This window comes from Phyllobates terribilis, unplaced genomic scaffold, assembly GCF_046119375.1.
Source record: "Phyllobates terribilis strain yellow unplaced genomic scaffold, ASM4611937v1 Scaffold_3__8_contigs__length_932513732, whole genome shotgun sequence".
Classification (NCBI taxonomy): domain Eukaryota; kingdom Metazoa; phylum Chordata; class Amphibia; order Anura; family Dendrobatidae; genus Phyllobates; species Phyllobates terribilis.
In genome coordinates this window covers 71099816-71121991 of record NW_027362763.1, presented here as the reverse complement: position 1 = coordinate 71121991, position 22176 = coordinate 71099816, and the positions used below count along the sequence as shown (strand labels likewise).

Here is a 22176-nt window from a genome sequence, read left to right as displayed (position 1 = left end):
AGATGTCGATTGTGCATGTCCTATTTCGGACTATCGATCACATTGTTCTAGTGGAAATAAGCCGCCGTCCGATGTGTCAGCCAGCAGATTTCTCATAGAGAATACAGGATTGCTCAACTGAACAAGGGCTACTGTTTATGGTCGAGTCAACTGAAATGGCTGTCGGCCGAACGATCGACCAAAGCATCGTTCGGCTAACAGCCATCTAGTGTGAATAGCTGGCTTTAGTGGTACACAATCAATACTGGTAGACCAATGAGCGATAACTTGTCACATAGGAGATTAACTTCTCATGTCAATTGTTGAAATGTTGGTCAAACCCATCAATTTTACCAGGATTGACCAATAATGTAATGGTAAATAGAGATTTCAGGCCGGCCTTCTTCTGAGCCAAAGATTTAGTTCTGATTCCTAGGCCTGTAAAGTGCTTTATTGTCACTGCAAGATCACAAACCACCAATTTTGTCCCACCAAATAACTCAACAGTCCAATAACATCAGGCCACTTGCGAAAGAAAGGATGGCCATGTTGGATTTCTAAATGGTCCATCCTTCTCCCTTCTTTCTTGGATAATCATACATGCTAGGTGAATCCAAGTCTGTATGTTCATGAGAAATTCAGACTCCATACCATGTGTATGTAAGCAATTCTGCTTCATGCAGAACTTGTTGTCGGACAATGTTTGTGACCGCTGTCAAGTAGAGATGAGTGAATCAATTCATAATGAATCAAATTTGTTGCGAATTTCCACCAAAATTTGCCAGAATCCACAATTTTTGGGCTTTGATTTGTACGACTCAAGCAAAATGGCAGCCAGTTGTGTAGCCAGTACATCAATGATGTCAGGCCTAGTCACTACCGGAAGACATTTGCAACTCAAGCACGAGACAAGGGAGTTACAAGTGTACCAAGTGGGGAGCTCAGAGGCAGGCCTAAGACAAGTGAGTGTAATCTTTTATTATTTTTAAACCCTTCCTGGCCTTCTCAATTCAAACCTAAAGTATTAGAACTGACTCTAATCTGCCGGTTGATTTGAATGAGCCAGATCGAAATACGTTTCTGGAGATTTGCTAATCTCTAGTGTCTAGCAAAAACAAGGTATGACAATTATGGGAAAGGATTCATGGGAAATAACAACTTCATTTTGTTTGTCCAATACAGTTGTATAATACTTTTACATCTCTGATTCGCTGGTTACCAGGAGGTCACAGAAAAGTCAATCAAAATGCTGTCGAAACCAAAAAGTTTATTACAGCGACCTTCACAAAGCACAAGGAGCAGCTAGACGTAAACGATCAGAGGACTCTCATAGACACTTTTCTTGTCAAGCAACAAGAGGTATTGTGCATAGGATATTCTTAAAGACTCAATCAACTGTTTGATTTTCATGTACAGGTTCTATCCGTGGTTTTCATGAATAGACCATGCACCCATTGTAATATGAGTCTGAGTGTCTGCAAAAAAATTCATGGAGACATGTCAGCCTTTAATATCGCACATTCAAGACTATATATCCATAAAAAACACAGACTTCACACTGGTGGCTAGAAGAAGCTCTGCAATTTTTTTTACATTTTTGCATGCAAGAAAATCACTGATCAAATATTCAATTTCATTCCACTTTGCTAGCAAGAGAAAGTCACTAAATGAGGCTTAATAGTGAATGGAAGATAACATTTACAAATGCATATCATTAAAGCGTAACTGTACTTTTAACATGCGATGGAGACTTGCCAGAAGTTTTGATCAGTGGGGGTGATGGTGCTGAAATAACTACTGTTAATACAATGGATCATAAGGGTTCTGCTTAGTGTTCTGCCGTTTTGTGTCTGATCGGTTCTGCTCTCCTCCAAGACTGTAGACAGACTCCATTGACTTTCTAATTAACGTATCTTATATGAGACGTATCAGAATTATTTTTTTAATGTCTTGTATTTTTGCTAAAAAGTTAATTTATAACTGTTTAAATAACTCTTGTAAAATGTATTATTTACTACTTTAATCACTGGAGGGCTGCCATTTTTATTTGTTGGGGTGTAAATGTCAGTGCACGAAACTTACACGCAGCAAATATGGCAGACACAGGCAATAGGAGACTACGGTTGGATTCTGACCGAAATCTCCTATGTATGGTTTCCTCAACTGTAAACTGGGCATGCAGAGCAGATCTTGCCCACTTTTACTGCAGTCATAATGCGAGTACACTTGGTTTTCATGTCAGATGTGAAAGCTGCTCCCCTTAGTGTTTAAAAAAAAATATTTCAAGATTTTAATAATTTTTCATATTTTATACCATTAACTTTTTTTAACATATATTTTTTTAAATGTAAGCATTAATACTTATGACGCGCCCCCTGGGCCAGTGCTGTTAGGGATACCCGGAGCCGGATCAGATGGGGGTTGTAGTCTCCGAGTGGCTGTGACCCGGTCCGTGCCCAGGGTGTCAAACTCAGTGTGTGGCAGTCCTTATAGATGTTACTAGATGTTCTTTTATGTCGACTACGCCACCCGTTGATTTGCGGTCACTACGGCCGCCGCTGCAGCAGGGTCCGCTGAGGCTGGTGGTGTGTGTGCAGCTTTGGGTAGTATAACCCCCAACGGGAGGGGTATAGCCTCAGGGGGTCAGCCATGGAGGATGGTGGTTGTGAAGGTGCAGCAAAGAGACTCAGAGGCATAAAATGCAGTTCCAGGGTTTTACTTACTGGTGTTGCTCGGGTCACTGTGTACAGCAGTGACCACCCGAGCCGTGCTGCGTCCACCAGGTCCTGGACTCGGTCAACTCCCAGGCAACTCCGGAGTGTGGTCCTGAGCTCCTTTCTGACTCTCCCTTCTTCTGGCCGTTCCCACCAGGGATCCACCTAAGTCCGGCTCCCTCGGGCCTCTTGTTGGTAAACCCTTGTCTCTGGGTTCCCTGACCCTATTCTTGGTCTGCCTTCCGGGTGGATTTAGTGGGTGGTCGTGGCAGATCCTGCCCACGACCTCCAGTCTCTGGCTGAGGATTAGTGCTGTAGCCTCCACCAGCTTGGGATCCGGTACCCTGTTGCCGACCCTTCACCCTATTAGCTCTCTTATGGGCTCTTGGGGTCCCCTCTTCCTGCGCCTCTGGGTCCCTCTTCCTTCTCCTCTGCTCTGCTTCTCAGGCTCTCAGACAGACTGTCTGACTGGCTGACTGACAACTGACTGACTGACTGACCCTGATCTAAGATGGTGCCCACCTTATATACTCCCTCTATGTGTGAGCTCAGGTGACCAGCACCCAATGAGCTCCTAGCTTTACCCAGGCTGCTCCCCCTATCTGCCCCTACACTACTGGGATGTTCCACCCCCCTCCCACTCCAGCCAGGAACAGACACTGTCGTACCTGCACATTTATTAAGTGGGAGTACCGTCGGTCTGTCCCCCGGAAATGGGATGTGTGTAGTGCATGCAGCCTACTAGCTCAGTTCCACACTCCATCCTTACCCGGGAGTGGAATATCACACCTCTGGGTTGAGGTGCAATACCCCTGTAGCAGCCGAATCCTCAGGGTGCTACATTCCCCCCTGGTAAATCACAGCACGTCCTCAGGCTGTAAAAGAATAAACATCCAAAAACATACAAATTTTTTTTTTTTCAAAACATAAACATATAAAACATCCTATATATTATCATCAGTAATAAACTTTTCATATAAAACTTTTCATAAATAACATTCTTGCTTCTGGTTCCTCCGGTCACTGTGCAACTTGTGACCGGGTAAAGTGCGACAGTCTCTCTTGGAAGAAAACAGTTTCCTATAAAACCGGTAGAGGGCGCCTTAGGAAGCGCAACTATATACAAATGGGATATGGCCGCTCTCAGTCCTCGACCAGTGGGATTATGGACGGCTGTTCACAGTCCTCAGCCTGTTAAGGGATGGGGACACACGGGTACAGTTCACTCTTTTGTCCCAACGGGGAACATATTTTAAGCAGCAACAGTTTTTTTTGGTACCCCTACGGGCAACTATATACAGTCTCTTCTCTACCGTACTCAACGACGGCGTCCTCCTGCTCTTTCTTTGGATTCAGTTTCTGTTTCAGACCCGTCCGGGTCCTCTTGCTCCTCCTCACACCGCAGCTCCTCCTCCGTCAGGCGATGCACATGGAGGGCGTAGGGTCCTTTGGCACACTTGTGCCGGGTGAAGGTGACCTCGTCCCCTAGATACAGGTCACGACCTCTGTGTCCCTCCGGCAGATGGCTTTCTACGTCTCTGCGGGTCACAAAGACGTCGCCGGGGGTATGATGGTCTCTAATGAAGCCCCACCCATGCTGCAGGTTGAACTTAATCACAGTCCCGATGGTGCGGGGAGCATGAGCTGCACGGGGGTTCCTCCGGGTCCGGCTCTTCTGTTCAGCGCTCTGTATTTGCAGCCGCTGCTCATGGACCCGCCTCTCTCTCCTTTCCCTGTCAAAGACTTCCAACTGCAGGCGGCAGCACTCCGCACGCTCAGCTGCGGCTGCCCTTGTTTCCTGAGTGAACCCCATGAGGTCTCCTCCGGTGGGGTCCCACTCGAACTGCGCTTCTTCCAGCGGGAGCGGGGTCATCTTGACAGGCGCCGGAGGCGGTATCAGGGGCTCATCCAGAGGCCGTTCCCTCCGGAGTCGGGGATTGACGAACTCCGGAGGCCACACAAAGGGCTGCCCATCCGGGCACGTATGCTGGGCGAACAGGTCTTCACCCAGGTGCGGCGCTCTAGAGGTTGAGGGCGCTGTGGTGGTAGCGGCGCCCAGGTTTACCAGGCCTTGCGACCAGGCTTGGGGCACCCTGAATGTGAAGGGCACCGTGAAGACGGCGGCGCCCGGGTGTTCCTGGCCTTTCGACCAGGCCGGCGGCTCGGCAGAGGTGGAGGGCGCTGTTTGTACTGCGGCGCCCGGGGGCACTCGGCCTTGCGACCAGGCCGGTGGCTTCTCCTGCTTGGCCGCGCTCTGGATTGAGGCACGTGACATAGCAGGGGGCGTGGCCGCGGCTCCGGCCGCTTGAGGCCTAGCTTGGAGCGATGACGCAGCGGCTACGGGAACGGTGAGTGGGGCTTCGGGCTCTGCGACGGGGAGCTTTGGCAGGTTTACGGCTTCTGGGCACGGGATGCTGTCGTCCCCATTACCTGCCTTCATCTCTTCGGCTCCCTCCGCGGCGCCGTCTCCGGCCGTCGTCCCTCCTTCGCCGTCCTCAGAGGTGGACTTGCTCCCCGCTGCGGGTGGCATGCTTCGCTGGCGGGCTCCGGCTTGCTGGGCCATCTCTCGAGTCCACTCCGCCAGTGTTTCCTGCTGCACCCGGGCCATCCTCCGTGCTAGGCCCTCCAGCGCGGTCTGTGCACGCTCCCGATCTCCGGGGAGCTGCGCCAGGATCTCCAGCAGGCCTTCTGGAGTGGCGACCTGCAACAGGCTCCTGACCACTGGGTCGGTGCTGCCTGCCTCTCCCTCCATCTCCGGGTGTGTTCTCTCTGGACTCTCCTCCAGACTTCTTGTCTCCGGGTGCGCTCTCTCCAGACTGCTCCAGGCGACACCCATCTTTGTTCTCTTGTTCTGTCTCCGCCCACATTGAGGGTGGTCCCGGGGCAACTTAGTGATTGTCAGTTCCAGGGGCAGTTCTCTTACGCTGATGGACACTTCCAGCATCACAGTCTCTGTTGGTGGGCGCGGTTTCCGCTTTTGGCGCCATTCTTCGACCTGGCCCACGATGGGAGGTGACCTCTTGCCACCCTCTGGAACGCCCATAATGGCGTCCGCTCTTCCAAGGCGGGAAATCTTTGGAAATGGCGGGAATCGTCTCCCAGTGGCGGGAAACTCCATGGATGGCGGGAAAAAGCTGCAAATGGCGGACAACCGGCGGGAAACGACCTGTGATGGGGTCCGTTGGCGGGGACCCTCCGGAACCGGCAGGAGACTTCTTTTTCAGGTAACGGTGAACTTTTCTTCAGGCACGCAGTACCCGGTTGTTGCGGGCACGTTATCCTGCCAACTACGCCAAAGTTGACGCGCCCCCTGGGCCAGTGCTGTTAGGGATACCCGGAGCCGGATCAGATGGGGGTTGTAGTCTCCGAGTGGCTGTGACCCGGTCCGTGCCCAGGGTGTCAAACTCAGTGTGTGGCAGTCCTTATAGATGTTACTAGATGTTCTTTTATGTCGACTACACCACCCGTTGATTTGCGGTCACTACGGCCGCCGCTGCAGCAGGGTCCGCTGAGGCTGGTGGTGTGTGTGCAGCTTTGGGTAGTATAACCCCCAACGGGAGGGGTATAGCCTCAGGGGGTCAGCCGTGGAGGATGGTGGTTGTGAAGGTGCAGCAAAGAGACTCAGAGGCATAAAATGCAGTTCCAGGGTTTTACTTACTGGTGTTGCTCGGGTCACTGTGTACAGCAGTGACCACCCGAGCCGTGCTGCGTCCACCAGATCCTGGACTCGGTCAACTCCCAGGCAACTCCGGAGTGTGGTCCTGAGCTCCTTTCTGACTCTCCCTTCTTCTGGCCGTTCCCACCAAGGATCCACCTAAGTCCGGCTCCCTCGGGCCTCTTGTTGGTAAACCCTTGTCTCTGGGTTCCCTGACCCTATTCTTGGTCTGCCTTCCGGGTGGATTTAGTGGGTGGTCGTGGCAGATCCTGCCCACGACCTCCGGTCTCTGGCTGAGGATTAGTGCTGTAGCCTCCACCAGCTTGGGATCCGGTACCCTGTTGCCGACCCTTCACCCTATTAGCTCTCTTATGGGCTCTTGGGGTCCCCTCTTCCTGCGCCTCTGGGTCCCTCTTCCTTCTCCTCTGCTCTGCTTCTCAGGCTCTCAGACAGACTGTCTGACTGGCTGACTGACAACTGACTGACTGACTGACCCTGATCTAAGATGGTGCCCACCTTATATACTCCCTTTATGTGTGAGCTCAGGTGACCAGCACCCAATGAGCTCCTAGCTTTACCCAGGCTGCTCCCCCTATCTGCCCCTACACTACTGGGATGTTCCACCCCCCTCCCACTCCAGCCAGGAACAGACACTGTCGTACCTGCACATTTATTAAGTGGGAGTACCGTCGGTCTGTCCCCCGGAAATGGGATGTGTGTAGTGCATGCAGCCTACTAGCTCAGTTCCACACTCCATCCTTACCCGGGAGTGGAATATCACACCTCTGGGTTGAGGTGCAATACCCCTGTAGCAGCCGAATCCTCAGGGTGCTACACTTACATTTTTTTTAATTTTTTATGATGAATTCACTTTAAGTCTCAAAGACGAGCCGAGCTCGGCCTTGCATTCTTACTCCTTTTATTTTAGCAATTTAGGGTTTCAACACCCGTACACCCACCAATCAAAATTCAGACATGTCTCCAAAAAATGATAAAAGTTTTTTTAAAAGTGTAGTATTAAATATCCCACAATATTCAATATTTGCTATTTGAGGATTAATTTGAAGATTTTGAATAATCTGTTCTCTATTATTGCGTGTATGGCCTTTGTTATGATCCACATGTTTCTAAAAAGGATTTTTCAATTGCTTTAGGAAAAATCAGAATTTGCATCATATTTCCATAATGAAAATTTAGTAATGCTCGTCGGCAACCTTTTTGCTGCTGGGATGGAGACCACCTCGACCACTCTACGATGGGGTCTTCTTCTAATGATGAAATATCCAGAGATACAAAGTAAGAAACTATTTCTCCAAATAATCCTACAGTAAGAATTATTTTCACAGAATTGTCTTACCAAATTCAGATTTTAATGGTGAACTCAATTTTTAGTCGTCTGATTACAAAAGAAAGATGTTTATGGGCAGCATGGTGATTCAGCGGTTAGCACTGTTGCTTTGCAGTATTGGGGTCGTGGGTTTAAATCCCACCAAGGAGGACATCTGCACGGAGTTTGTATGTTCTCCCCATGTTTGCCTGTGTTGCCTCCGGGTTTCCTACCACACTCCAAAGACCTAATGATTGGGAATTTAGTTTGTGAGTCCCAGTGGAGACAGTGGTGATTATGTTTGCACGGTGCTGTGGAAAATGATGGCGGTATATAAGCGCATAAATAAATTACCGTATAAATGTCTATAGAGATTCCTTCGGAGTTTGTGCTGAAGACCCTGAAGGCAATTTAGACAGTCACTTCTTTAAGGGGCTTTTACACTGTAAGATAATTGAGAACAAGCATTGTTAAAACTGCTCGTTTCACGATTATCTTTCTACTAGATGGTGGCCCGATTCAAACGCATCGGGTATTCTAGAATAGGTATGCGGCCGACGGGGCGCAATTAGGAGAGCGGCGTATAAATTTGGCGCCCAAATCGCTGATTGGTCGCGTTTGGCAACCGCGACCAATGAGCAAAGCGGTGTTTAAATTTGGCGGCAATATCGGTGATTGGTCGCGGGCAGCGGCCGCGACCAATCTGCGAACCGTGTTAGTGAGGACTGGAGAGCGTGTTTTAAATGTGGCACCAAAATCGCTGATGAGTCGCGACCAATCAGCAGAGCGGTGTTTAAATTTGGCGCCAATACTGCTGATTGGTCGCGGCCGCCGACCGCGACCAATCAGCAGAGCGATACAGAGCGGGGTATAAATTTGCCACCAAAATCGCTGATTGGTCGATGGCCGCGACCAATCAGCAGAGCGGTGTTTAAATTTGGCGCCAAAATCGCTGATTGGTCAGGGCCGCCGGCCGCGACCAATCAGCGTTTTTGGCGCAAAATTTAAACAACTCTCTGCTGATTGGTCGCGGCCGTCAGATTCGACTAATCAGCGACTTTGGGGCCAAATTTAAACCCCGCTCTGCATCGCTCTGCTGATTGGTCGCGGTCGCCGGCCTCGACCAATCAGCAGAGCGTTGTTTAAGTTTGGCGCCAATCTCGCTGATTGGTCGCGGATGGTGGCCGCCACCAATCAGCAGAGCGGTGTTTAAATTTGGCGCCAAAATCGTTGATTAGTCGCGGCTGACGGCCGTGACCAATCAGCAGAGCGTTGTTTAAATTTTGCGCCAATACTGCTGATTGATCGCAGTCGCTGGCAGAGATCAATCAGCAGAGCGTTGTTTAAATTTGGCGCCAATCTCGCTGATTGGACGCGTCTGGCATCTGCGACCAATCAGCAGAGCGTTGTTTAAATTTGGCGCCAAGCTCGCTGATTGGTCGCGGCTGGCGTCCGCGACCAATTAGCACAGCAGTGTTTAAATGTGGCGCCAAGATCACTGATTGGTCGCGTGCGGAGAGCGCGACCAATCAGCGAATCGTATTGGTGAGGAGCGGGGAGCGGAATCGTATTAGTGAGGACCGGGGAGCGCCGCTGCCTGTGCGGCTACTTCCACTGCGAGAACCCGGGACATGAGCGACTGCTCGCAGGAGAAGTATCCCGACCCGCAGCGCCGCTCCCCGGTCTTCCCTTCACACCCTAGCCGCTGATGTCCCCACAGTATCCACATGGTGTTACAAAGGTCCAGACATTTGTGTTAAAAATCGCTGATTGGTCGCTGGCGCTGCCCGCGACCAATCACCGATTTGGGCGCCAAATTTAAATATCAGCCGCGACCAATCACCGATCTTGGCTCCACATTTAAACACCGCTGTGCTAATTGGTCGCCGACGCTGGGCACGACCAATCACCGATTTTGGCGCCAAATTTAAATAGCGTCCGCGACCAATCCGCACAGCGGTGTTTAAATGTGGAGCCAAGATCGGTGATTGGTCGTGGCCGATATTTGAATGTGGCACCCAAATCGGTGATTGGTCGTGGGCAGCGTCCGCGACCAATCATCACCGTAGTGTTTAACTTTTGCGGCAAGATCCGTGATTGGTCGCTGGCCAAGACAGCGACCAATCACCGATTTGTGCGGCACTTTTAAATAGCGGCCGCACCAATTGGATGTCAGCGCCGCTCCCCGGTCCTCCCTTCACACCCAAGCCACATGGATGTCAGCGCCGCTGCCTGTGCGGATACTTCTGCTGCGAGAACCCGGGACATGAGCGGGCGCTCGCAGCAGAAGTATCCTGACCCGCAGCGCCGCTCCCCGGTCCTCCCTTCACACCCTAGCCGCTGATGTCCCCACAGTATCCGCATGGTGTTACAAAGGTCCGGAGATTTGTGTTAAAAATCGCTGATTGGTCGCTGGCGCTGCCCGCGACGAATCACCGATTTGGGCGCCAAATTTAAATATCGGCCGCGACCAATCACCGATCTTGGCTCCACATTTAAACTCCGCTGTGCTGATTGGTCGCGGCCGATATTTAAATTTGGCGCCCAAATCGGTTATTGGTCGCGGGCAGCGCCAGCGACCAATCAGCGATTTTTAACACAAATGTCCGGACCTTTGTAACACCATGCGGATACTGTGGGGACATCAGCGGCTAGGGTGTGAAGGGAGGACCGGGGAGCGGCACTGCGGTGGGGGATACTTCTACTCCGAGCCCTCGCTCATGTCCCGGGTTCTAGGAGCGGAAGTATCTGACATCCATGCGGCTAGGGTGTGAAGGGAGGACCGGGGAGCGGCGCTGACATCCAATTGGTCACGGCCCGAATTTAAATCTGCCGCACAAATCAGTGATTGGTCGCTGTCTTGGCCCGCGACCAATCACTGATCTTGGCGCCAAAGTTAAACACTATTGTGCTAATTAGTCGCGAACGCTGACCGCGACCAATCACCGATTTGGGCCCCAAATTTAAATATCGGCCGCGACCAATCACCGATCTTGGCTCCACATTTAAACACCGCTGTGCTGATTGGTCGCGGCCGATATTTAAATTTGGCGCCCAAATCGGTGATTGGTCGCGGGGGGTCGTGTGTGGGGGTCGTGATGACATTCCACTCGTCCTCCAGTCACTCCAAATTAAGGCTATGAGCATGGGTCAACCATTCAAAGAATGAGTCAGACAACAAGCTGGTTCAAACTCAGAGCACGCTCAAAAGACTACTACAGACAACGTTCTCAGCAATGTTCTGTGTTTATTTTTTACATGCACAAACCTAAATACACTACATAATGGGAGGGGAAAGAGGTTGTCCGGAGCGGGGTAAGCCATGAAAGTCCAGTGTCTGACCACTCCTGATTGGTCCACATCTCCTTATCTCAGTCTCTGGGCAGATATTGCAGCCGTCAGCTTATAATCTTGTTTCGTTTCTCTGAAATAAGTCTTGGCAACACTGGAACTGTCTTAGTTTAAGTTTCGATTTGAGTAATACGTAGCAAGGAAAGCTTATTGTTATAAGACACAAAATGGTGGTTAGTACATAAGCAAAGCGTATAAAAGTATAAAAGTAGAGAAAATATATATACATTATTTTTTACCCTGACATTCCCCCCTAAACACTAAGCTTTCCCTTGCTTCGGGGCCTTTGAGACTGTCCATGTGTGGGGAGAGGGGAGGTGGATTTCTTCACCCAATCATCTTAGAAGCTGCCCCCTTATGGGGCGCCCCCGAACAATTGAGCCCTACCCTAAATGACACATGGAGTTCTCCCAACTGATCCTAAACTAAATCTTTCAGTTGGACTCTGTCATGGGGGGTCTGGTCAGGCTTGTTCAAAGGAGTGTATTTCTCCATATCTTCCTTACTGGTATCATCATGTAACAGAGATGTGGTTTCTTGATTCAGAAAGGTCCCGGAGGTTGGGACAACATTGGTTATAGCTTTCCTGTATAAGGGGACTATGCAGCATAGGACCACCAGGCCCAATACTAGTAGACCTCCCATTACTAGACAAACTTGTTGGAGGAATCCCTTGAGCCCTCCCAACCAACCTGAGAAGAAGAAGGTATCTACCCCTGTGTGGTAGCTGTCCACCCTGGGACAGACAGTAAGCATATGGAAAGGATATAGAAGAAGGTAGTCATCTTTTATAGACTCGTTCTGTCTCTCTTGCAGTGGGAGGCATGAATACAGGTGCTCTTGCCCTCAAGCTTCAGAGCCGTCGGGGTGGTGAGAAGCACAGTGTACGGTCCCTCGAACTGCGGCTGGAGGCAGTCTTTCCGGACAAACTTCTTCACATACACTAGATCGCCTGGGATGAAATCATGTACTGCATCACCTGTAGATTCTGGGAGAGAAGCAGATACTGGAGAGCGGGTGTTAGTCAATTCTCTAGACAAGGCAATCACAAATTTTACCACTCTATCATGTGTTTCAGACAACTCTTGGGGCCTAATCTCTCCTATCTTGGGTGGGGTCCCAAACAAAATTTTATAGGGAGTCAGCCCATGTTTGGCCTGAGGAGTGTGTGTGATATGATACAATACTATGGGGAGTAGGTCGGGCCAGGGGAGGGGATGATCTTAGGTCATTTTCAAGAGCTGGGTCTTGAGTGTGGAATTCATTCTCTCCACTTTGCCTGAACTGGCAGGATGGTATGGAGTGTGGAGGCCCAAATCTGTTCCCAACATGTTCCAGAGTTCTTCGTAGATATTTGCTGTGAAAGCTGGTCCTTGATCCGATTCTATGACTTGGGGAACTCCAAATCTGCAGGCAATTTCGGTGATCAGTTTCTTGGCTGTGACTTTAGCAGTCATGTTGAAAACCGGGTATGCCTCGGGCCAGGCTGAGAACATATCCACGGCTACCAAAACGTACTCCTATTTTCCTGCTTTAGGCATTTGGATATGGTCGACTTGTATTCTCTGCCAAGGGTAGTCTGGTTTAGCCAGGTGTTGGAGAGGGACCCGTGCCGTACACGTTGGGTTGCAGGTAGCGCAGACAGAGCAGGATTTTGAGTACGCAGTCACAGTGGAAGAGATTCCGGGTGCAAAGTACAGTTTCTTGATACATGCCAAGACTTGATTCTTTCCTCTGTGTGTAGGCCCGTGAGCCCATGCTGCCACAGCTGAGTACATGCGTCTAGGCAAGCAAGGCTTCCCATCCACTTGGTAAAGAGTCGAGTTGACCTTTGAATCTTTGCGACCTGCCAGCACGGCTCCTGCCGCTTTCCATTGCTTGACTTCTTCAGTGGGGGTCTTCCTTTGTTCCTCACACAATTTTTCTTCAGGCATCCTGACCCCCCTGAATTCCACTCGTGTCTCCGCTGGACTTGTATGGTCTTCCGCCGGCTGTTCTTTGGCTCTTGCTCTAGTGAGTGCCACAGCTACGGTTTGCAGGGTTTCCCCCATCCCTTCTTCCTTTTCCTGCCACTTTGATGACACATTCTCCACTGCTGCAGTCTTGGCTGCTTGGTCAGCCAGGTGGTTGCCCCTGGCTTCCCTGGAATCTAGTCTTCCATGAGCCTTGACCTTGATAACAGCAACCTGAATGGGTAGTTCCAGGGCCTCCATTAGGGCCTTAATCCATGAGGCATGTTTTACTGGTGTACCTGCAGCTGTGATGAATCCTCTAGACTTCCACAAGAGTCCAAAATCATTGCAAATTCCCTGTCCATACCTGGAATCGGTATATATATTCGCCGTTGTTCCTGCTGCAAGGTGGCAGGCCTCTGTGAGAGCCACAAGTTCAGCTTCTTGTGCAGACATGTATGGTGGTAGAGCTTCAGCCTTGAGGACTGTTAGGTCCGTTGTGACAGCATATCCCGTGTGGAACTTCCCTTGAGGGTCTGCGAGCGGATTTGCCACCATATTCTCTGGAGCAGAAGTCTCTTCCTGCAAAATTTTTATACAATCATGAGGTTCCACCAACGGACCTTCACCCTCTTCACCTTCCCCCCTAGAAGGTGGAAGCAAAGTGGCAGGATTGATAGTCAGACATCTGGTAAATGTTATATTGGAGGGCAACAATAGAGAACACTGCAGCCGCAGGTGTCTTTGGTTGGTTAGATGTTTCGGAGATGTTTGTTGCAGAACAGCTGAGAGATCATGGCCTGCCTGTATAACTAGATCATGTCCAAGGACGATATCAGCTGACTTGTCAAGGAGGATGTGAGCAGCGTGGACCGCCTTAAGGCACGTGGGGGTAGTTCGGGCGACAGGGTCCAGGCGGGCTGAGTAGTAGCCCAAAGGCCGATACTTAAGATCATAGCGTTGTGCTAGAACTCCAGAGGCATGACCTTCCGATTCCGAGACAAAAAGGTGAAATGGCTGAGTATAGTCTGGTAAGCCCAAGGCCGGGGCAGAGACAACAGCCTGTTTAAGGCGGTCAAAACATAGTCTGTGTTGATGAGAAACACGTGGATCTTCAGCATGAAGCCAAACTGAGCCTTCATTCTTGAGACAGTCGTACAGAGGTTGCATGAGCTTTGAGGCATCAGGGATCCATTGCCTGCAGTAAGTGATGAGGCCAAGGAAAGTCTGCATAGCGGAATAGGTGGTTGGGAAGGTGATATCCATGATGGCTTGTTTTCTTTCTTCAGTCAGATGTCTAGCACCTTGTGATATACAATGTCCGAGGAAAATGACCTTGGGCAGACACCATTGGACTTTGCCTTTCGAGACTTTACAGTTAGCTGAGTGAAGAAACCAGAGAAGGGATGCTGACATCTCTGGCAAATTTTCTTCAGTGCCACAGAGTAAAAGATCATCAATTGGTTAGGAGAGTTCTGGGCTCTTTGCGGAGTCCTGGTCCATGTAAGCTGTGCTCCTTGAAATGTGAAGGCAGAAAGAAACCACGAATCTTCATGTAAGGGTATACTGAAGAAGGCGTTGGCCAGATCTAACACCGTAAACAAAGTGGCCGTTGGAGGCAGCTGAGACAAGAGGGTGTTTGGGTTAGGTACCACTGGAGTTTCTAAAATGGTAGCTGCATTGACGGCTCTGAGATCCTGAACCAACTGGTATCTTGGAGGCTCTCCCGGAACGGTTTTCTTTTTTACAGGAAAGAGGGGTGTATTGCATGGAGATACACATCTGACAAGGACTCCTGATGCCAGGAGGGAAGCGATTTGGGTACCCAAGCTTTGTTCTTGTGCAGCCTTGAGGGGGTATTGTGGCAACCGTGGGTACCTGTGTCCAGGCTTGAGGTGTACTCGGACCGGGGGAACCTGCAGGAGGCCGACGTCATCTGGCCCACTGGACCACAGAAAGTGAGGGAACTGTGAGGTATCAAGAAGAGTGGGAGGTTGTATGGTCATCATCATGAGAGGGAAGGCTTTAAGAACACAGCGGTCTTCAGTCCCTTGTTCGGAATGAAGGTCCCGCAAAAGAAGCTCCATACCATGGTTTCCGAAGGTAATTGTTGCCTTCATCCGCTCTAAGAGATCGGCTCCCAACAGGTTGACAGGGCAAGTTTTAGAGACCAAGAATCTTGTGAGTACTCCGGTGAACGGTCCTGCAGACACAGGGACTGTGAGTGGAGAGGAATATGTTGGCCTTCCACCCCAACACAGGTGAGGGTATCCGGTGATAGGGATACAGAAGGAGGGAGCTGTGCAGAGGAAATGACAGATGTGGCCGCCCCAGTGTCCACCAGGAACTCCAGTGGTTGATGGTCCACCTGTAAAGTGACAGTCCCACAGGCGGCCGTGAGATGCGTAGCCGGGAAAGTGGACACTGGTTGACCGAGCCGTCATTGGCATGGCACGGGAAGGTCCATGGTTGTGTGGACCGTCACGGAACGACCGGTCATGGTACTGTCTGCGGGTTGGACAGTCTCTGAGGATGTGGTCAAGGCTACCACACTCCCAACACAACATTCGTCCTTCAGAATCACGAGATTGTCTTCTGTTTCTAGATGGTCCATTGTCATCTCTTCTGTCTTGTTTTCTATATGTGGGAGGAGTATTATCACCTGTGCCTTTAACCATTACCCACTTGATTCCATGTTGGTTGCCAGGGGGTGGGTAGCTTTCTTGAGCTTGATATACCATGGCAGGAACGGTTTTCTTCTTTGGCTTAGTATCCTTTTTCATTTTTAGCATTGATTTTTGGAAAGCTTTAACGATGTCCACCGCGTCGTTGAAAGAAGAAGAACGAATCTCGGGCCGTACTCTCAGGACTTCATCTCTGAAAGCGTCTTGTAGGCCATCTACTAGGGCCTGAACCAACAGGGCAGCCTGCGTCTTGACGTGAGGACTGTATCCGAGATCCTCAAAATGCATGCTGAGTCTTGCAGCATATCTTTCCACAGATTCATCAGGGTCTTGTTGAACATCTTGTACAGACCCAGCTTGATCTGACAAGCGATCCTGAGCCCAGGCCTTTAACTGTTTCATGTATTCTAGGCCGGATTCATACGTACTAAGATATCCTGCTTTTGTGGAATCCATGGCCTTTTCGATAGTAGGCAAGAAATATTCCTTGGCCTTCACAGATGTGATACCTGCCAAATCAGACCAGGTTGCACCATAAATGGCTCTGGTTGTGTCCAAGCGTCTAGCATACTGCATGGGAGATTTATCAGGATCAGGAAGCTTTGAGACCAGAGTGTCTACTTGTACTGGGGTAAAGGGTTGATATTTAATCATCCCTAAAGGTCCAGGAACTTGTTGAGGACCGGGCAGCGTCGCTTGTTCCTTGGTGGTGTTTGGGGTGGCCGCTAGGGAGGATTCTTCAGGCAACAGAACCGCATTGGGAATCGGTGTCGGGGAGGAGGTTGCCACTAGTAGCTCAAGGGCCAAAGGCATAGCAACATGAACTGCTGGACTACGGACACAGACAATGTGTATCGAGTCCAATCCATGAGGGAGGGTCTCTATGCCTTCCTTGAGGGCCAGTACGTGTTCCTTCATGCACGGCCCGAGTGGGTAGCCGAAAATTCCAGAAGATATGAGTGGTATCGCTAAAGTGCGTCTGGGCATATCCTGATGACTCAATTTTCCTGCATGAAGGAGTACTGAACGGATGGTAGATGCGAGAGTGGAACGTGACTCTTCAGGGTTCCGGGAGTCATAAATAGGACCCACTGCATGTATGATGACATCAGCGGGCAGTCTACCCGCACGGGTGACTAAGGTCTGGCCTTGTGAAAGCTCTCCGTTTTCGGCTAAGTGAGCCTGGCATTCTGCAGCCAGAGTAGAACCAGCAGCAAGGGAAATTTTGCGAACCAATCCTCCAACATGGCTCATACAGGTGTTTGCAGGGTTGACTATGGCCCCCACCCGATGTGTAAGGATGTCACCATAGCCTATTGACAGAGTGACAGGGCGTCCTGATGGGTCTACTAGATTACGGGAGCGGCAGGGGTCCCAAACTTCTGAGAGGCTGGGGGGTGGTGTTCTTTCAGCAGTTGCTTGGAGCAAGGGCCGGAGTACGGGTAATGGATGTGGGGTGGAGGATGCCATAGGAGACGTATGGGGTAAAGGAGGGGGGGCTGGAGTATCTTGAGTCCATCCCTCATCTGGCTCCGTATCGTCTTGAGTAACAGTATGTTGGCGGAGGGAGAGCAGTCTGGCCTGAAATTCTGGGGAGTTGAGGAGGATATCCCCAGGGTTGTGGGTGACTCCCATAGGAAACAGGGGAAGCGTCTCAGCATCGTGGACTGGAGCAGAGGGTGTCACATTAGTTTCAGATGGGTGCTCTGGGACTGCAGGCTTTTCCACCTGTGCTGGTGGCTGGTGATATGCACCGGACGGATCTAGTAGTGGATATAGGCCGGATTGGGGCTTTCCGGGCCTCCCACAACAAGTAAGAGGTGTAGCAAGATGGCCGTGGGAGGGAGGAGTTAGAGTGGGAGTGGGAATGTTCTTGGAGACAGGAAAAGGTGTAGTAAGATGGCCGTTGGAGGGAGGAGGTGGAGTGGGAGTGTTCTTGGAGGCAGGCTGGGCATCGTGCCATGGGCGGCCCGCCCCAGAGACACAGCAGAACTCCGCCCAGGGTGGGTTTTGCTCTCCACACACCTGACACGTCCACCCCTCCGGTAATTTGTTGTTGGCACCATTATAGGGCGGTGGCTGAGGGCTCGGTGTAGTGACAGGCATCAAAGGTGCAACGGCCATTTTGGGGGCACATAACAAATCACAGTCTGCAGCTTTCATGTATCCGAACAAAGGCTCGGCATTCTCTGTCCCCCCCACACCATCTACTTCTTTCCAGCCTTCAGACTTCAAATCACTCGCTACTCTAAGATGTGCTTGAGCCTGGTGCAGAAGTCCTCACCCAGCTTTCCCAATTTCTGTGTAACACATTCTTTCTACACTGAAAGTTAAAGCCTGCCTGTACTGGATAAGCTTATCATGTTATACAAATTCCTAACATTCTTCTTGCCTTCTTGCCTTCCCGTAACTCCACTAATTGGCTTAACTCCCACAGCAGCATTCCGCAACTTACGAGATCTTTCAAATTTGAATATACGCAACATTTTCTTATAGAATGCAATGATCTGTCGTGACTCAGATCACTGGTGCAGTCTACAGGTCGCCACCCGTCAGTGTAGAGTACTCCTCAATACACTGATAAGACAGAGAGACCCCTCATCTATCCCTTTTTCCTAACCTTGAATGGCGACTTTACAGTACGACTCACCACGGCACCCTGATTGACAGCAGAACCCCTCCTTATGAGGTTTCTCTGTATAAGACGAAGAGTACACCTCAATTCGTCACAGATCCTGACAGCAGAACCCCTCCTTATGAGGTTTCTCTGTATAAGACGAAGAGTACACCTCAATTCGTCACAGATCCTGACAGCAGAACCCCTCCTTATGAGGTTTCTCTGTATAAGACGAAGAGTACACCTCAATTCGTCACAGATCCTGACAGCAGAACACCTCCTTATGAGGTTTCTCTGTATAAGACGAAGAGTACACCTCAATTCGTCACAGATTCTGACAGCAGAACACCTCCTTATGAGGTTTCTCTGTATAAGACGAAGAGTACACCTCAATTCGTCACAGATTCTTTCTCCCTTACACTACAATTCAGGAATGCTTTGAAACCTCGACTATCAGTTACGGGAGGCAGCTATCTAAAGAGAGTTCAGTGACCGGAGGAGGAGGAGATGGTGTTCACACGAGCACGCGCAGGCATGCGACGTCACTCGTTTTAACACTTGCTGGTTCAGGACGTGGTGCGGGACGCCTGAGGTCTCACCACTCGACCGGTCACCCACCCAGATCCAACCTGACAACCCAACAGGAACCGCTGCGGCTGACACACAGGCAAGTGAGACATATAAAATACATCTCAACTTACCGTGTTCGATGGAGGTTGATCAGGCCTCAAATTCAGCCACCGCGGTCACCACCAGGGAAATCAGCAATATGGGTCCGGGAGGGAGGCGTACCGCTAGCCACGCCCCACGTTGGGCGCCATTTGTGGGGGTCGTGATGACATTCCACTCGTCCTCCAGTCACTCCAAATTAAGGCTATGAGCATGGGTCAACCATTCAAAGAATGAGTCAGACAACAAGCTGGTTCAAACTCAGAGCACGCTCAAAAGACTACTACAGACAACGTTCTCAGCAATGTTCTGTGTTTATTTTTTACATACACAAACCTAAATACACTACATAATGGGAGGGGAAAGAGGTTGTCCGGAGCGGGGTAAGCCATGAAAGTCCAGTGTCTGACCACTCCTGATTGGTCCACATCTCCTTATCTCAGTCTCTGGGCAGATATTGCAGCCGTCAGCTTATAATCTTGTTTCGTTTCTCTGAAATAAGTCTTGGCAACACTGGAACTGTCTTAGTTTAAGTTTCGATTTGAGTAATACGTAGCAAGGAAAGCTTATTGTTATAAGACACAAAATGGTGGTGAGTACATAAGCAAAGCGTATAAAAGTATAAAAGTAGAGAAAATATATATACATTCTTTTTTACCCTGACATGTGTTTGTATCTTGAATATAACCCATTCTCATGTACTGCAAAATGGAATCAATGGGGTTCTAACACTAAATAACAATAATAATACAGTACAGACCAAAAGTTTGGACACACCTTCACATTTAAAGATTTTTCTGTATTTTCATGACTATCAAAATTGTACATTCACACTGAAGGCATCAAAACTATGAATTAACACATGTGGAATTATATACTTAACAAAAAAGGGTGAAACAACTGAAAATATGTCTTATATTCTAGGTTCTTCAAAGTAGCCACCTTTTGCTTTGATGACTGCTTTGCACACTCTTGGCATTTTCTTGATGAGCTTCAAGAGGTAGTCACCGGAAATGGTCATCCAACAATCTTGAAGGAGTTCCCAGAGATGCTTAGCACTTGTTGCCACTTTTGCCTTCACTCTGCAGTCCAGCTGACCCCAAACCATCTCGATTGGGTTCAGGTCTGGTGACTGTGGAGGCCAGGTCATCTGGCGTAGCACCTCATCACTCTCCTTGTTGGTCAAATAGCCCTTACACAGCCTGGAGGTGTGTTTGGGGTCATTGTCCTGTTGAAAAATAAATGATGGTCCAACTAAACGCAAACCGGATGGAATAGCATGCCGCTGCAAGATGCTGTGGTAGCCATGCTGGTTCAGTATGCCTTCAATTTTGATTAAATCCCCAACAGTGTCACCAGCAATGCACCCCCACACCATCACACATCCTCCTCCATGCTTCACGGTGGGAACCAGGCATGTTGAGTCCATCCATTCACCTTTTCTGCATCACACAAAGACACGGTGGTTGGAACCAAAGATCTCAAATTTGGACTCATCAGACCAAAGCACAGATTTCCACTGGTTTAATGTCCATTCCTTTTGTTCTTTAGCCCAAACAAGTCTCTTCTGCTTGTTGCCTGTCTTTAGCAGTGATTTCCTAGCAGCTATTTTACCATGAAGGCCTGCTGCACAAAGTCTCCTCTTAACAGTTGTTGAAGAGATGTGTCTGCTGCTAGAACTCTGTGTGGCATTGACCTGGTCTCTAATCTGAGCTACTGTTAACTTGCGATTTCTGAGGCTGGTGTCTCGGATAAATTTATCCTCAGAAGCAGAGGTGACTCTTGGTCTTCATTTCCTGGGGCGGTCCTCATGTGAGCCAGTTTCTTTGTAGCGCTTGATGGTTTTTGCAACTGCACTTGGTGACACTTTCAAAGTTTTCCCAATTTTTCGGACTGACTAACCTTCATTTCTTAAAGTAATGATGGCCACTCGTTTTTCTTTACTTAGCTGTTTTTATTGCCATAATACAAATTCTAACAGTCTATTCAGTAGGACTATCAGCTGTGTATCCACCAGACTTCTGCACAACAGAAATGATGGTCCCAACCCCATTTATAAGGCAAAAAATTCCACTTATTAAACCTGACAGGGCACACCTGCGAAGTGAAAACCATTTCCGGTGACTACCTCTAGAAGCTCATCAAGAAAATGCTAAGAGTGTGCAAAGCAGTCATCAAAGCAAAAGGTGGCTACTTTGAAGAACTGAGAATATAAGACAAATTTTCAGTTGTTTCACACTTTTTTGTTAAGTATATAATTCCACATGTGTCAATGCATAGTTTTGATGCCTTCAGTGTAAATGTACAATTTTCATAGTCATGAAAATACAGAAAAATCTTTAAATGAGAAGGTGTGTCCAAACTTTTGGTCTGTACTGTACGTCTATGCTATATCTGTCAATATGTGGCCAATCATTGGCTGTAGTGTGAATCAAAGTGGGCTTCCCAAAATTCCTTACAGCTATCACATCTAATGTATAACACAACCAACTAAGATTGACTATCATAGCCTGTATGAAAGCAGAGACAGGGAATACAGCGGACATTTCCTAGTGAATCTGGATAACCATTTCCTTGTGAATCTAAATAGTGGTAGGACGTCACCTCTCACAGCTTAGCCATAGGGATAGGTAGAGAAAGCTGTAAGTCGCTGAAGAAACTGTACAGATCGAATGTGTGACAGCACAGCAGGGAAGAAGAAGATTATGTGAGAAAAAGAGAATAGTGTCATACATGGTTTTTCAGTGCAATTAGAGGATTTGAAGTACTTTTGATTTTCAAAGACTCGAATCTCATGGAAAAAGTCTGACAAATTTGTATTTCAAATTTCACAAAAAGTGTCCAAATTAAGCTAATAGTACTTCCGAACAATCAATTATTACCACACAAAAATTTTTTACCAGGATATATTATGATTACCCAGTAAAACATGAAGTACCAAAAATAATTTAAAAATAAATATTTTATTTAGACATGTTAAAATCCAAAATAGAACCATAAAAGAGAAAGGTACCAAACATGAGGAGGCAGGAGAAACAACACTGAAATCTTTGGGAAAACTTGAGTAGTCTTATGATAATTAGATTATGCTGTGGATGAAGCACTCATCACAAATAAAAGGAATATAGTGGTGTTATATATAGCAGCGTGGAGTGTCAGAAAGAGTTAATTCATAATGCCACACATTGGATCGAATCCACAGGGCAGCAGCGCTGTAGCATACTAGTG

The 22176-nt window shown here is 48.9% G+C and overlaps 1 protein-coding gene across 2 annotated transcripts in view; it reads left to right on the top strand.

Annotated features, from left to right (window-relative positions):
- Positions 1-22176, top strand: part of LOC141258843 (cytochrome P450 2K1-like) — a 129645-nt gene that overhangs the window by 81100 nt on the left and 26369 nt on the right. For both annotated transcript variants that reach the window (XM_073674014.1, XM_073674013.1), the window contains exons 6-7: positions 1162-1338; positions 7503-7644. In XM_073674014.1, the coding sequence (XP_073530115.1) occupies positions 1162-1338; positions 7503-7644 (319 nt within the window). The remainder of the gene's footprint in view (positions 1-1161; positions 1339-7502; positions 7645-22176) is intronic.